This window comes from Coregonus lavaretus (genome assembly GCF_964263955.1).
Source record: "Coregonus lavaretus genome assembly, chromosome: 7".
Taxonomy (NCBI): domain Eukaryota; kingdom Metazoa; phylum Chordata; class Actinopteri; order Salmoniformes; family Salmonidae; genus Coregonus; species Coregonus lavaretus.
The window spans coordinates 45,835,494-45,852,035 of record NC_139994.1 but is presented as its reverse complement, the minus strand read 5'-3'; the positions used below and the strand labels follow the sequence as shown (position 1 = coordinate 45,852,035).

The following is a 16,542-nucleotide window of genomic DNA, read 5'->3' as shown; positions in this document are numbered from 1 at the left end:
GGTTCGTCCGTGACTTCTAGGGAGCGTGTGCGAGGCACAGGGGTGAAAGACTGCCCCTATTGCGGTAAAGCTTTCCGCTCGTCCCATCACCTTAAAGTGCATCTGAGAGTTCACACAGGTGAGCCTGCCACTAGTCCCCCCCCCCCCCCTCCCCAACTCCCAACACACCTATCAATGGTTGGATCCCAAATCGACCCCTAGCCCCTAAATCCTACAGCCTAGGGTTTAGGACACTTCTGCTGTATCTATACAACCTAGGGCATATGCACTCCTGCAGCTCTGAGATGATTGGCTAAGATACAGTATTAGTGCATAGTAATACAGTATATATACAAAAGTATGCGGACACCCCTACAAATTAGTGGATTCGGCTATTTCAGCCAAACCCGTTGCTGACAGGTGTATAAAATCGAGCACGCAACCATGTAATCTCTATAGACAAACATTGGCAGTAGAATGGCCTTACTGAAGAGCTCAGTGACTTTCAAAGTGGCACTGTCATAGGATGCCATCGTCAAATTTCTGCCCTGCTAGAGCTGCCCCGGTCAACTGTAAGTGCTGTTATTGTGAAGTGGAAACATCTAGGAGCAACAACGACTCAGCCGCGAAGTGGTAGGCCACACAAGCTCACAGAATGGACTGCCGAGTGCTGAAGCGCATAGTGCGTAAAAATCGTCTGTCCTCGGTTGCAACACTCACTACCGAGTTCCAAACTGCCTCTGGAAGCAACGTCAGCACAAGAACTGTTCGTCGGGAGCTTCATGAAATGGGTTTCCATTGCCGAGCAGCCACACACAAGCCTAAGATCACCATGCGCAATGGCAAGCATCGGCTGGAGTGGTGTAAAGCTCGCCGCCATTGGACTCTGGAGCAGTGGAAACGCATTCTCTGGAGTGATGAATCACGCTTTCCTATTTTAGCATGACAATGCCCCCGTGCACAAAGCGAGGTCCATACAGAAATGGTTTGTCGAGATCGGTGTGGAAGAACTTGACTGGCCTGCACAGAGCCCTCACCTCAACCCCATCGAACACCTTTGGGATGAATTGGAACGCCGACTGCAAGCCAGGCCTAATCGCCCAACATCAGTACCCAACCTCACTAATGCTCGTGGCTGAATGGAAGCAAATCCCCACAGCAATGTTCCAACATCTAGTGGAAAGCCTTCCCAGAAGAGTGGAGGCTGTTATAGCAGCGAAGGGGGGACCAACTCCATATTAATGCCCATTTTAAATGACGAGCAGGTTTCCACATACTTTTGGTCATGTAGTGTAGCTTCATCTCACTTTGTGATCGGCTGTGTGAAAATGTCGCCATATTGCTTCCACCTGTCCAATGAGATCTCAGAGTGGCTAGGAAGTAGGGGCTAGAGGTCCATTTGAAATTCAGCAAATAATCACTAACAATACAATTACTCTAGAACACTAAACCTTAAGTACATGCACACTTACCACATTTACATGTGCCATTCATTAAATTAATGTGTTCTCAAGTGTTTCTGATTCCTAGATATGACCCTCTCCTCTGTCTGTTGTAATTAATTAGGTGAATCATTATACTTAAGTAAATTGCTACTAGCAATGATCACTTTCAACACCTCCATCTGAGGCTGATGGGGTTTTAAATGTAATGTCCTCCTTATCAATCAGGGTTTTAGATTGTGATGGACTACTGCCATCTGTGGTTTGTTATGTGATACTACAAACTCATATAATACTTTAACCCTATAGTTTCCCCTCATGTAGTCTATAGCAGAAATCCGGGAATCAACGTCCATATAATAAAATAAAATAAAATCTCTGTGGTCAGAAACAGACTAGCTATAGGGCAGTTTGGCCAAATGCCAGATGGGCTGGTCCATATCTAATCCAGTGGTCCTGTCTAAATTGTTAGTTTTTTAGTGCAGAATTAGAATTATACAAATGTTTCTCTCCATGTATAGTATAGTATAGCATAGTGTAGTGTAGTGTAGTGTAGTGTAGTGTAGTATAGTATAGTGTAGTGTAACATCTACTTATATTCCTTAATTATAATATGCCCTTGATAACCACAACTTGTTCATGTACCTCTTTCAGGGGAGAGACCTTATAAATGTCCCCACTGTGACTACGCGGGCACCCAGTCAGGCTCTCTAAAGTACCATCTCCAGAGGCACCACAGAGAACAGAGGAATGCCATGGGGGCCTCTTCATCCACCGCCTCCTCCCCCGGCCTCAACTCCGCCTCTCTGGGAGGTGGTGGAGGAGCTCCACGAGGGGAGGGGAGGGAGGGGATGGCCAAACAGCGCCGGCCCCAGAGCTTCACCCATGGCTCAGCCGCCAGAGGCCCGGCAGAGACCCCTTCCTCCAGGCACAACCAGCACCAGCCCTGGATCCTGGGCCTCCCTGAGCAGAGAGACAGGGACCATGGGAAGGCCATGGGAGGACTGAGGGAGGCAGATCTGGAGAGCCAGTACCGGTACCTTTCCGGGGTGATGGGGGCGCTGTACCAGGGAGGGATGGAGGGAGGGTGGACGGGGGAGTCCCCTACCTCCACCCCCACCCCGCCCCCGCCGAAGGCACCCAAAGTGTCCCGCCGCAAACCACTCACCACCAGCCGCATGGTGCCAGCTAACGGGAGGGAGCGGATTGGAGAGGGATCAGCTCCTCTTGGCACCCAGGAGGGAGGCTTGTTGTCCCAGCCCCTGGATCTCTCCCGCCGCCCCTCCCCTGGGCTCGGAGGTCTGGAGGAGGATGGAGTACCGGGTGGTGGAGGAGGAGGAGGAGGAGGAGGAGCAGGGGTCACCCTAAACCAGTGCCTGTTCTGTCCCTTCCGCACCTGCTCAGCCGAGCTGATGGCCATGCACCTCCAGGTCAACCACACCAGCAAGTCCAGGCGTAAGAGGGGGGCCTCCAACCCCAGCTCCCTGGGGGACCACGGGCCCCAGAGGCCACCCCAACCCCGGGCTGACCCAGAACCTCTGGGCCTGTGGAGGTAAGAGATGCATATTTAAATGTTATATTTACATATTCGTAATTTAGTAGAGGCTCTTGCCCAGAACTACTTATAGTCAGTGCATTCAATTACGTTTAGTAGGAAAAAACAATAACATATTACAGTCATTGCAAGTAGACTCTTCTGCTTATGATGTTCCTATCCTATCCTAGGTACCTGAGCGAGAGTGAAGACAGGGCCCCCCTGGAGGAATGGGCCTCATCCAGGGTGGAGAGAGAGAGGGGGATGGAGAACGGCCTCACCCCAGAGGAAGTGGACCTAGAGGGCAGCTACAACCTCCACCACCCCCTGCAGGCTTCTAACCGGGCCTCCACCACACCCAGGAACACAAGGAGTGGCCTCGCTGGCCTGGGGCAGGAAGGCAAGATGGAGGAGGATGGGGAAGAGGAGGAAGAAGAGGAGGGAGAAGAGGAGGATTTGGAAGGGGAGATCAGTAGTCCAGGGGATTCCCCTATAGAACATGGGATGAGGATGTCTCTCTCCATGTCACCTGCCCTCGGCTCTGACCGTCTAACACGAGAGGAGGAAGCAGTGATGGGGGAATAAACGGCAACAACATCATCCTGCAGAGAGAAGGGAAGAGGGAGTTCAACTAGACAGGGCAGAAGTTTAGGGGTCAAAGGTTGGGGGTCATTATATCACTTCCTTGTTCTCTGACATAGAGTAGTTCTGGGTCATTGTCATGGTAAGTCCCCTGACAAGTATAACTAAGGGCCACAGACTGAGAACCACCTCCATTGAGAGGGTTGTGTAAACATAATCTCTCCTAAGGAACCCCATTAAAACAATCCTCCATTTTTCTCTCGCCTTTAAATATTTACATCCCGGGAGTTCAGTGCGGTCCTGTTGATTTTCTCAACCAACCACAGCCCCCCTTGTACATACAGACAGTGCAGTATGAATCCTTTCTCTTCAGGACTTTTGAGGCCTTGTCTTCTATATTCCAGAGTTTACTGTTTTCCATTCCATCTCCTACCAAGAGGGCTAATTGTGATGATTTGATCAAGATCGTCCTCTGGCTGCTGTGAGTCTTAATATTAGTATGTGAGAAAAAATCAACTGTAACATTCTACCATTCCAGAGAACACAAAAAGGATTTTATCAGACCGTATACTTCATGTTTTGAGAATAATACTACTTCTATGAGTAATGTCGTTGATTAGTTATACTTTAGCAGAACAAGTGTCAAAAGAAGCCAAACTTCATCCTAACTGCCGTTTAGATATGATACCACTTCTTGTCACTTTGACGTTTCAAGTTCATATTATGGTGTGTTCAAGAGCACTGATTCGAAACCACGGTTCAACTGGAACCTTTCAAGCCGTGAACTCAAACGAAGCTATCCAGCTGTCTACAACAAATAACACGACAGGAGCAACTTTTTACCAGATTAAGATTAAAATGATTAAGGATAACTTAACCCCTGACCCTGATATCACTGCCTCTCATTGGTCGGATTGCTGTTCCGAGGTCACCACGGGAACAGTGGAGCAGTTTGTCATTTCCTGTTTTCCCCTCAGTTTAGTGCCTGTCTATGTACGGAATGTCATCAAGGGAGTTCTACAGTATAGCCCTGTGTTTCTGGGCTCTTATAGGACAATGATATCTGAGTATACAGTAAAAAGCTAAAGTATATATGGTAAAAAATGGTTCTAGGCTATTGTGAATAGAAATCTGTAGTGGTAAACAAACAGCTGGTGTGGATCTTTCTCTTGTCACAGGAGACCGGTAGCATCTCTATGTGGATTCTGTGGAAAAAATTATTATAAAGCACTTAGTTGATGATGATGAAACATTAAGAAATATACATATGAATGAAAAGAGGTCAAGGTGAAGGGTCAATAAGTGAAAAGGGAGGTTAAAGGTCAGAGGTCAGTGTTTACAGCAGAAATACCAGCGTGTTCAGAGTCAGACGTGGGCTAACGGTTATTCCTACGTTGTCGTGGTGGCCAACTGACCATTAAACAAACAGAAACAAAGCAAGAGTCTGTTTGGGAGACATGGGACGGACAGACAGACGAACAGCGCATCCCGAACACAATCAGCTGACACATCTGGTCAGGTGACCAAGACTCCACGACCGTGTCACACTCTTTCATTCCATTCCTTTTATGAGGAAAATAACAGAAAAAATCGAGGGGAAGAAAAAATGGAGGAGAGGAAAGAGTGAGTTCCCTCACAGAGCAGAGGACTCAAGAAAGCAAACTGTTGTAGTCTTGGGGTATGCCGTCTTTTAGATGACTAGATTTCTGTCTATCTTTCTTTTTTTTAAGAGAAGAAGAATGGGAAAAAGAGTAAGCATTAAAAACATTAACAAATCCATAGATACATCCCAGTAGAATATGTGTAGCTTTTGTAAAGACAAGAAGATAAGAAAAAAATGAAAAAATAACTTTCTATGTTTATTTTCATTTCAAGAAGAGAAGCTTACAGAGAAGGTTATGAATATAGGTAATGATAAAAACTATAAGGCTTGTTGTTGTGAGGAAAAGACTAGTCGGAATGTCATGTCTATAAAGAGCACTGTGCAAGATTTATGATTTCCCAAAGTAGTTGTTTTTATTTTGACTATCGATAGACCAAACCTTTAAAAAAAATGAAAATGTAAGGAGTCACTTTCTGTTGGAGTGTAAAGCTGCAGTTTCAATCCACTCGCCCAATCAATCAATCAATCAATCAATTAAGCAATCAATCAATCTATAATCCAATCAAAACATTATTTTCATTTTATTATTAAGTGCTTGGATCAGACTCAAGTTTACATCACGACATATCATCTGATGTCAAAATATTTATCTCTGCCTTCTGTCACAAATTTTGATTAATTAATTTGTACTATAGCCATGGTATTGGTTTAGCGCATCATACCACACACAGAATGTTCTGCACACAGTGAACATGCTAATATATGAAACTACTTATGATTGTAAACATCACTAAATTATTTGATTGGATAAGTCTTGCCTTCTCGCCCTCCTAACCCCATTGGTTGACGGCGAGAGCTTGGGATTGGAACCTAACCCCATTGGTTGTAGGCGAGAGCTTGGATTGGAACCACAGCCTTACTTTTCGTTGACGTGCATTATGTGTTTTACTTCTATCCTCTTTAGAGCACCTTATATGAGTTTAGCAGTTCCCTAAGTGGTGTTTTCTTAAAGACTTAGGCTGCACCCATAATGGTGCCCTATTCCCTATATAGTTCACTACTTTTGACCAGGACCATTCCCATATAGGCCCTGGTCAAAGTCATGCTATGGGCCCTGGTCAAAAGTAGTGCACTATTTAGGGAATAGGGTGCCCTTTGGGACGTAGCCTGTAGTGTCAATGCCACCGTGCCTTCTGTGTCAAGCACTTCCTGGAGTTGGTATTTTGTAAGCTCACCAAAAGCACTTAGCCCACATCTCTCTCTCTCTTTCCGTCCCCCCCGTATCCCACATCGGTCTTTCCCCTAGTATATCACCTATTTTTTCACCTCATTCTTTTTGTCTGTCGCTAGAACTTCGCGGGGGCAAAGTGGGTTGTTGCCTTATTTTAACTATTTCTTACCATCAGACATAATATCACTTGGAGATACTACTATCGCTAGCATAGCTAGTAGCCCCAGTGTAGGAAACAAAGTTGATTTCAGCTAACCCTTGGCAAACCAAAGCCCCAGTTTAATGGATAAATCTTAGAATGATGTGCCAAAACCTGTCCATGGGGACACTAAACACCTTAATATAATTCAACGGTATTCTCAAGATATTATATTGTCATTCTATTTATCTTTTCATGTTGCTGTACGTCTCTCTTTGCTTATTTCCGACTTCCCTAACCTCTCTCTCTCTCTTCTGTAACCTGTCACTCTCTCTCTGGCACCATTAGAAGGTGATGATGTGTACTATCTGGTATTGAGGCCTTTCATTCTTAGATTTGTATTTCCAATTTGTGTGATGTTCGTACGTTCGTTCATTTGATGTCCGATGAGATGGAGTAACGCTATTCTTCTTTTTATAATTATTATTATTGTTTTGGCATTATTAAGGAGAAGAAAAAAACAAAAATAAATGTGTTGTTGAACATTGTACAGATAGCACTAGAGATGTGTTTTTAAAAAGAGAGTGCAAACCCAAGCTCTAGTCCCGCCTACTCCTCCCTCCCATTGGCAGATAGGACAAGTGACTTGCCAAGGATAGGAGAAGTGACCTGCCAATCAGTTAACTAAACTGCCCTCCAACTGACAAACATGTTCGATCCAGTAAATCTAAATTACATCATGATCTTAAATTACCCACAGAATATGTCATAATGTGAATGTTCATCTAAAATATTTCCTAAATTGCTTCTTGCACTGAAAGAATCTCTCTGAAATATGCTTGACATCTTTTAACTGGTGCTAACTATATTGTTGACCCTTAATTTCCTAGCTTCACATGCATTTTGAAAAGCAGATGTTAAAGTACTGTTGCGGTGTGTGTGACTGACATAGGTCATAGGGCTCTGGTCAAAAGTGGTGCACTATATAGGGAATAGGGTGCCATTTGGGCCGAAGGCCACTGTCTGTTGGAGAGGTGGAAGGGAGTGCTGGGTTTGGGCTCTCGTGTAGATGACTGCCATTGCAGTGAGGGAAAAACTGACCTAACCTAACCTAGTAGTGACTAATATGAGTTTGTGGACAGATTAAAAAACACATTAGAGATAAATGAATAAATGCAAACAAAGAAAAAAAAGGTTTGACGATATCTTTTTGTGAGTCGTCATTTCTCTTATGCTATTTATAGTGTTTTTATTTCAATGTCTCTCTCTCTCTCTGTGTGTGTGTGTGTGTGTGTGTGTGTGTGTGTGTGTGTGTGTGTGTGTGTGTGTGTGTGTGTGTGTGTGTGTCAAAGGGAGACAGCAGCACAAACTTACTGTTATGTAGAGAGGGGAGCCCTCTTCTGAACCTGAGAACGATTGCATGGTGACAAAGGTAAAGAAACATGCAGAAAACACATAGGAAAGGAAGAAACCTTGAGAGGAACCAGGGGCCGGATTCACAATTGTTTCAGAGTAGGAGTGCTGATATAGGATCAGGTAACCCCTGTCCACATAATCATATTCATTATGACCAAAAAGGCTGCACTGATCCTAGATCAGCACTCCTACACTTTGTGAATACGGGCCCTGGGTATCAAACGTTGAGTAGGAGGGCTGATTTAGGGTCAGTTTTGCCTTTTAGATGATAATAAATAAGATTACATGGCCAGGGAGGACTCCTACTCTGAGATGCTTGATACATATGGCCCAGATCGATGTAGTAATGGGACTTCACCATGCCATCATTAAAGGGTTACGGCATCCATGTGACTTTTCACCCTTGAATCATCACAGTGCGTTGTGCCATCATGCTAAATGATGTTATCAGATGAGTGTGTCTACTCATGCTGCACTGCAACACTGTTGAAGTACCAGAGGACGTCATGATCAGTCAGTACATTAGAGACAATTTTAGCAAAGTGGCACTCAGCCTCTCACCTCTCAACAACTCAATAATTACAAGCATTCCATAAGTGTCAAAGGCTTTTATTGACAATTACATTAAGTTTATGCAAAGAGTCAATATTTGCAGTGTTGACCCTTCTTTTTCAAGACCTCTGCAATCCGCCCTGGCATGCTGTCAATTAACTTCTGGGCCACATCCTGAGTGATGGCAGCCCATTCTTGCATAATCAATGCTTGGAGTTTGTCAGAATTTGTGGGTTTTTGTTTGTCCACCCGCCTCTTGAGGATCGACTACAAGTTCTCAATGAGATTAAGGTCTGGGGAGTTTCCTGGCCATGGACCCAAAATGTCGATGTTTTGCCTTATGGCAAGGTGCTCCATCATGCTGGAAAAGGCATTGGTCGTCACCAAACTGTTCTTGGATGGTTGGGAGAAGTTGCTCTCGGAGGATGTGTTGGTATAAATCTTTATTCATGTCTGTGTTCTTTGGCAAAATTGTGAGTGAGCCCACTCCCTTGGCTGAGAAGCAACCCCACACATGAATGGTCTCAGGATGCTTTACTGTTGGCATGACACAGGACTGATGCTAGCGCTCACCTTGTCTTCTCCGGACAAGGTGTTTTCCGGATGTCCCAAACAATCGGAAAGGGGATTCATCAGAGAAAATGACTTTACCCCAGTCCTCAGCAGTCCAATCCCTGTACCTTTTGCAGAATATCAGTCTGTCCCTGATGTTTTTCCTGGAGAGAAGTGGCTTCTTTGCTGCCCTTCTTGACACCAGGCCATCCTCCAAAAGTATTCGCCTCACTGTGCGTGCACATGCACTCACACCTGCCTGCTGCCATTCCTGAGCAAGCTCTGCACTGGTGGTGCCCCGATCCCGCAGCTGAATCAACTTTAGGAGACGGTCCTGGCGCTTGCTGGACTTTCTTGGGCGCCCTGAAGCCTTCTTCACAACAATTGAACCTCTCTCCTTGAAGTTCTTGATGATCCGATAAATGGTTGATTTAGGTGCAATCTTACTAGCAGCAATGACGACGGCACGTGTTTCCTTGCAGGTAACCATGGTTAACAAAGGAAGAACAATGATTTCAAGCACCACCCTCCTTTTAAAGCTTCCAGTCTGTTATTCTAACTCAATCAGCATGACAGCGTGATCTCCAGCCTTGTCCTCGTCAACACTCTCACCTATGTTAACGAGAGAATCACTGACATGATGGCAGCTGGTCCTTTTGTGGCAGGGCTGAAATGCAGTGGAAATGTTTTGGGGGGATTAAGTCAATTTTCATGGCAAAGAGGGACTTTGCAATTAATTGCAATTCATCTGATCACTCTTCATGACATTCTGGAGTATATGCAAATTGCCATAATCAAAACTGAGGCAGCAGACTTTGTGAAAATTAGTATTTGTGTCATTCTCAAAACTTTTGACCACGACTGTACACCCTTGATTTAAAAAAAAAAAAACAGACGGTGGAGCTATGTCGCCCTCTAGCGGGTATAACAGACCAATCTAGATTCTCCGGTATTAGGATTATGATTCTGTGACAGGAGTGGCAAGGAATGATTATGATTTGACTGCAGCAAGAGGGGAATGTCTGTTTTCCTTGCTGATTAAAACAATTCGGAAGGAAAATAAGTTTGTGGTTCGCATTCAGCTAGGCTATCAAAGGGGAATGTAGCACATTGCGGGTCTCATGGTCACATACCCAACCTTTTCTTGACATAATGGATGAACAGGAAGCACATAATTAATTAAACCTCATCACTGTCGGTCATGAAATATGAAGTGAAGGATGATTTCGGTCTATATTGAGAACTATGCGTTTAATAGCGCATGCACCATATTCTTCAAGAAGTCATCCAATTTTACGCATTTGGAGTGAGTCGCAATGGTGTAATTTCTACTTTAACATCTGATTAAACTTCGTCAGTCATCATTTGTTGTTAGATATGTTACTTTATCTATTCCTAAGTGATTTATTAAAAGAAATACTAACGTTGACGAGCCGTTAGCACATCACAGCTCAGTTGGCACGAGGGCAAGTCTCCAGTGAGTGGGTGAACACGCGTGTGAGTGGGCGAGCAAGAAAGGGGAGAAGAGAGGGAGGGAAGGAGAGAGAAAGAGAGAGAGAGAAAGAGAGAGAGAGAAAGAGAGAGAGAGAGAGAGAGGGGGGGGGGGGGGGCGGGGGAAGCGGAGGTACAGAGGATTCTGATGTTCTCTGTTGCACACAACCGCACTGCTCGCCCTGACTGCACTATCCATGCTGCTGTATGCTAGACTGTCTGCATGAGACGGAGTCAGCGTACTGTTTAGCCTATCGACGAAATTCTCGTCTCCACTCTACACGCGTCCCCGACTCATCTCTTTTTGCCGCATCCTTATAGTTTCTCTTCAAAACCTTCGATCGACTGAAGTGTTTTTCCAAGGAAAGAGACCGTTGAAACTGTCAGTATAAGCGGCTAGAAGAGAAGATAAGTGACTTGTCTGCAGAAGAACTCTCCGCGCTGCACGTTCTCAAGATGAGCGAGGTAAGTATTCAGCTCAACTATAATTAGTTAACAGTTCAAGCCGCAGTTGTTATTAATCTATAATAACGCGGTGATTATGATTATTCGGCGGATATATGGCGGTTATTCTACTGATCGTAGGCTATAGATGCTATGAGAATTCACTATATAACACCCCTTCGATTATATTATACGCACCATTCAGTAAGTCCAATGGTTATGCTACTACATGGAAATTATAGACCATTTTAGTTTCACTTCAACAAGGGGACATATACATGTTATTTTACCCTGCTCATAACTAACTGTATAGATGAGTATCTTCGAAATTATACCACCACGGCATGGCGCACCGCACCCCCAACCCCCAATCACCGCAACCCATCCAAGGTGCGGTAAAATAAAAATAAATAAAAACAATGTCTCATTTCTAGAGCATAGCTCTTTACATCTTCTTGCGACTCGGTTGGCGCCGGTCCCAAATCAAGCCGGCACTGTACCAAAAGGCACAAACGCAAGAATCACTGCATCGCCTGTGGGCATTGTGAACAGCGGTTCAGGAGCAGTGATAGGTGGCAAAAGTACCTTCCGCCGCGGGTGTATTGCCACGCCGATGTCAGACACACCTGTTTCCCCGAATGGAGATATATGTTATTCAAACACATCTGGGCTATATAGGGTACACGCCTATCATGGTCTTACAATATGATGTAGCACGTCCATGTATTTAGTAATTGATCAAAGGTACTTTTCAAAGGTACTTTAGTCTTCATGGTTTACCTGTAAGGCCCATTCTTTTTCTGGCATCCATTTAAAATAGACATTTCGCCTACATGTAATTTGCCATTTGACTACAGTAGGCCTAATCTAGACTAAATTGAACATCCTATATAATGTTTCAAACTTCTAAGTGGCACCCTATTCCCTAAACAGTGCATTTGGAAAGTATTCAGACCCCTTCCCTTTTTCCACATTTTGTTACAGCCTTATTCTAAAATGGATTACAAAAAAATTAAAAACATAAATCTACACACAATACCCCATAATGACAAAGCGAAAACAGGTTTTTATACATTTTAGCAAATGTATAAAACAACAAAAACATAAATACCTTATTTACATAAGTATTCAGACCCTTTGCTATGAGACTCAAAATTGAGCTCAGGTGCATCCTGTTTCCATTGATCATCCTTGAGATGTTTCTACAACTTGATTGGAGTCCACCTGTGGTAAATTCAATTGCTCTGGATGAGCGCGTCTGCTAAATGACGTAAATGTAAATGTAATTGGACATGATTTGGAAAGGCACACACCTGTCTATATAAGGTCCCACAGTTGTCAGTGCATGTCAGAGCAAAAACCAAGCCATGAGGTTGAAGGAATTGTCCGTAGAGCTCCGAGACAGGATTGTGTCGAGGCACAGATCTGGGGAAGGGTACCAAAACATTTCTGCAGCATTGAAGGTCCCCAAGAACACTGTGGCCTCCATCATTCTTAAATGGAAGAAGTTTGGAACCACCAAGACTCTTCCTAGAGCTGGCCGCCCAGGCCAAACTGAGCAATCGGGGGAGAAGGGCCTTGGTCAGGGAGGTGACGAAGTACTCGATGGTCACTCTGACAGAGCTCCAGAGTTCCTCTGTGGCGATGGGAGAACCTTCCAGAAGGACAATAATCTCTGCAGCACTCCACCAATCAGGCCTTTATAGTAGAGTAGCCAGATGGAAGCCACTCCTCAGTAAAATGCACATGACAGCTCGCTTGGAGTTTGCCAAAAGGCACCTAAAGGACTCTCAGACCATGCAAAACAAGATTCTCTGGTCTGATGAAACCAAGATTGAATTATTTGGACTGAATGCCAAGCGTCACGTCTGGAGGAAACCTGGCACCATCCCTACGGTGAATCATGCTGTTTTTCAGCGGCAGGGATTGGTAGACTAGTCAGGATTGAGGGAAAGATGAACGGAGCAAAGTACAGAGAGATCCTTGATGAAAACCTGCTCCAGAGAGCTCAGGACCTCAGACTGGGGCGAAGGTTCACCTTCCAACAGGACAACGACCCTAAGCACACAGCCAGGACAACGCAGGAGTGGCTTCGGGACAAGTCTCTGAATGTCCTTGAGTGGCCCAGCCAGAGCCCAGACTTGAACCCAATCGAACATATCTGGAGAGACCTGAAAAACATATTTTTGCTTTGTCATTATGGGGTATTATGTGTAGATTGATGAGAATGAACAACAACAATTTAATTGATTTTAGAATAAGGCTGTAACGTAACAAAATGTGGAAAAAGTAAAGTGTTCTGAATACTTTCCCAATGCAGTATTTTTGACAAGGGCACATAGGACCTGAATAGGATGCCAATGGGCCCTGGTCAAACGTGCAGACATACAGTGGGGAGAACAAGTATTTGATACACTGCCGATTTAGCAGGTTTTCCTACTTACAAAGCATGTAGAGGTCTGTAATTTCTATCATAGGTACACTTCAACTGTGAGAGCCGGAATTCTTACTGGTTGGTAGGTGATCAAATACTTATGTCATGCAATAAAATGCAAATTAATTACTTAAAAATCATACAATGTGATTTTCTGGATTTTTGTTTTAGATTCCGTCTCTCACAGTTGAAGTGTACCTATGATAAAAATTACAGACCTCTACATGCTTTGTAAGTAGGAAAACCTGCAAAATTGGCAGTGTATCAAATACTTGTTCTCCCCACTGTAGGTGCCATTTGGGATGCAGCTATAAATCATATTGTTCTCACCAAGTTTGCATCTGTTCTTTGTTTCTTCATTTTCACAATTGGTTTATAGGCTTATAAACGTTCACCTATTTGACATCATTCAGGGTTGCAATGGTCTTTAGCTACAATGATTCATATCTTTCATATTTGGTCAAGGCCTATATAGGGTTATTCATCAGTTTAGCCTTTTCAACCATAATTAATAAGATTATAGGGACAGGGTGGGATCTGATCCTAGATCAGCACTCCTACTCTGAGACACTTTGTGAATATGGGCTCTGCACTGAAGTCGCACTGTTGGCAAGCTAGTCGGGGCCACTGTTGCGGTTATGTTGGATTAGTAGCCTAGTGGAGTGGACAGACGCCCCTTCCATTTGCCTCGATCCCCTGTCGGTTTTTATCTTTTCAAAGCTACTTTCCTCTCAGGGTTAACATGTTTTATGGTATTCCTGCACATTTTCATTCCTTTAAATATTCTCTTTAGCAACAGCGCGAGGACATACTGTACAGCCAGGGTATTAATACTCGCTTGCGCATGTCCGGGAGCGAACATCTGCGCTGAGCATGGCACACTGTGAGAGTGCGTGTGCCACCACAATGATCTCCTAAATTTGTATTTAAAGTTGAGTTCAGGCGCATTCAATTAATTAAAAACAACAACATTTTAGTCATTTAGCAGACGCTCTTATCCAGAGCAACTAACAGTTAGTAAGTGCATTCTTTTTATTATTTTCATACTGGCCCCCCGTGGGAATCAAACCCACAACCCTGGCATTGCAAGCGCCATGCTCTACCAACTGAGCTACACGGGACTAATAAGTTGCCTTTTGTAAGCAGGGCTGGCTCAAGGCATAAGTGGACTGAGGTTTTTTTTAGGAACTCAGTCCGTGTTTCAACTTACTATTGAGAGTAAGAATAGTACAATACACCAGGTGCAATTTCGAAATTTGGTTGTGTGTCATCAGTTTTTCGCTTGCTATGTAAGTCAAAGACAGTCACTTAATTAGCCATGTTAGCTAACAATTTTTAGATTGGTAGTTAGTCTAGTCAGCTATCTAAACTTGTACTTATCATGGCCGAATACTGACCGGGCATGTGCCCAGGGGCCCTGACCTCCAGGGTGCTCACATTGATTTTGTTAGTCATTCCCACTCAGATATCATATTAACATGGCATGTCATTACAAAATGGGTAGAAATGCATGAAATGTGTTATTATTCTCTCCACTCCATGACAAAATGTGTAAAATTGCAGAAAACTTGCTTTAAAATGGCAAATGTTTTCTTTCTGACCCATGGCAAAATGATTAGAATTGCAGGAAATACAAATGTCAAGAGGGGGGTCACTAAAATGTTTTGCCGTGAAGTGGGGGACACCCAACCATATCTCGCGTAGGGCCCTCAAAAGGCTAGAGCCGGACCTGTATGCAAGTCATGTTTGGTGCCAAAATTGACAGTTGCTTGTATTGAAGTTCCTCTTTTCATCTTTTACTTGTCACCTCTATTGTCAGTTTTAGAAGCGTTGGAATTTATAAAAGAGAAAAATAAATACACTATACACACACCTAGATTTAGGAAATTATACACTACATGACCAAAAGTATGTGGAAACCTGCTCGTTGAACATCTCATTCCATGGTCCCCCCTTTGCTGCTATAACAGCCTCCACTCTTCTGTGAAGGCTTTCCACTAGATTTTGGAACATTGCTGCGGGGACTTGCTTCCATTCAGCCACAAGTGCATTAGTGAGGTCGGGCACTGGCTTGCAATCTGCGTTCCAATTCATCCCGAAGGTGTTTCATGGGGTTGAGGTCAGGGCTCTGTGCAGGCCAGTCAAGTTCTTCCACACCGATCTCGACAAACCATTTCTGTATGGACCTCGCTTTGTGCACAGGGACATTGTCATGCTGAAACAAGAAAGGGCCTTCCCCAAACTGTTGTCACAAAGTTGGAAGCACAGAATTTTATAGAATGTAATTGTATGATGTAGCGTTAAGATTTCCCTTCACTGGAATTAAGGGGCCTAGCCCGGCCATGAAAAACAGCCCCAGTCCATTATTCCTCCTCCACCCAACTTTACAGTTAGTACTATGCATTTGGGCAGGTAGCATTCTCATGGCAACCGCCAAGCCCAGATTTGTCCGTTGGACTGCCAGAAGGTGAATTGTGATTCCTCACTCCAGAGAACGCGTTTCCACTGCTCCAGAGTCCGAGCTTTACACCACTCCAGCCGACACTTGGCATTGCGCATGGTGATCTTAGGCTTGTGTGCGGCTGCTCAGCCATTGAAACCCATTTCATGAAGCTCCCGACGAACAGTTATTGTGCTGACGTTGCTTCTAGAGGCTGTTTGGAACTCGGTAGTGAGTGTTGCAACAGAGGACAGACGATTTTTATGCGCTACAAGCTTCAACACTCGCCGGTCCCGTTCTGTGAGCTTGTGTGGCCTACCACTTCGCGGCTGAGCCGTTGTTGCTCCTAGACGTTTCCACTTAACAATAACAGCACTTACAGTTGACCGGGGCAGCTCTAGCAGGGCAGAAATTTGACGAACTGACTTGTTGAAAGGTGGCATACTAAGACGGTGCCACGTCGAAAGTCACTGAGCTCTTCAGTAAGGCCATTCAACTGCCAATGTTTATCTATGGAGACTGCATGACTGTGTGCTCGATTTTATACACCTGTCAGAAACGGGTGTGGCTGAAATAGCCGAATCCACTAATTTGGCCAATTAGTGTATTTACACAATGGCGCACAAGTGCCTGCAGGTACGCATGCGCACACACACGCATACACGAAAAGAGAGACAGGGAGAGAGGGAGAGCAAGAGAAATA

The 16,542-nt window shown here is 44.4% G+C and overlaps 1 protein-coding gene across 1 annotated transcript; it reads left to right on the top strand.

Moving 5' to 3' along the window:
- The first annotated feature begins 6 nt into the window (after positions 1 to 6).
- Positions 7 to 7,684, top strand: LOC311132684 (zinc finger protein 219-like). The gene is made up of 3 exons (XM_084165953.1): positions 7 to 118; positions 2,076 to 2,973; positions 3,147 to 7,684. The coding sequence occupies exons 2-3, from the start codon at positions 2,177 to 2,179 to the stop codon at positions 3,538 to 3,540; spliced, it is 1,191 nt and encodes a 396-aa protein (XP_084022079.1). The 5' UTR covers positions 7 to 118; positions 2,076 to 2,176; the 3' UTR covers positions 3,541 to 7,684.
- The last annotated feature ends 8,858 nt before the right edge of the window (positions 7,685 to 16,542 follow it).

Coding starts and splice junctions, on each gene's coding strand:
- LOC311132684 (XM_084165953.1), top strand. CDS start 2,177: ATGGGGGCCTCTTCATCCACCGCCTCCTCCCCCGGCCTCAACTCCGCC. Junction 2,974..3,146: donor GAACCTCTGGGCCTGTGGAG/GTAAGAGATGCA, acceptor ATCCTATCCTAG/GTACCTGAGCGAGAGTGAAG.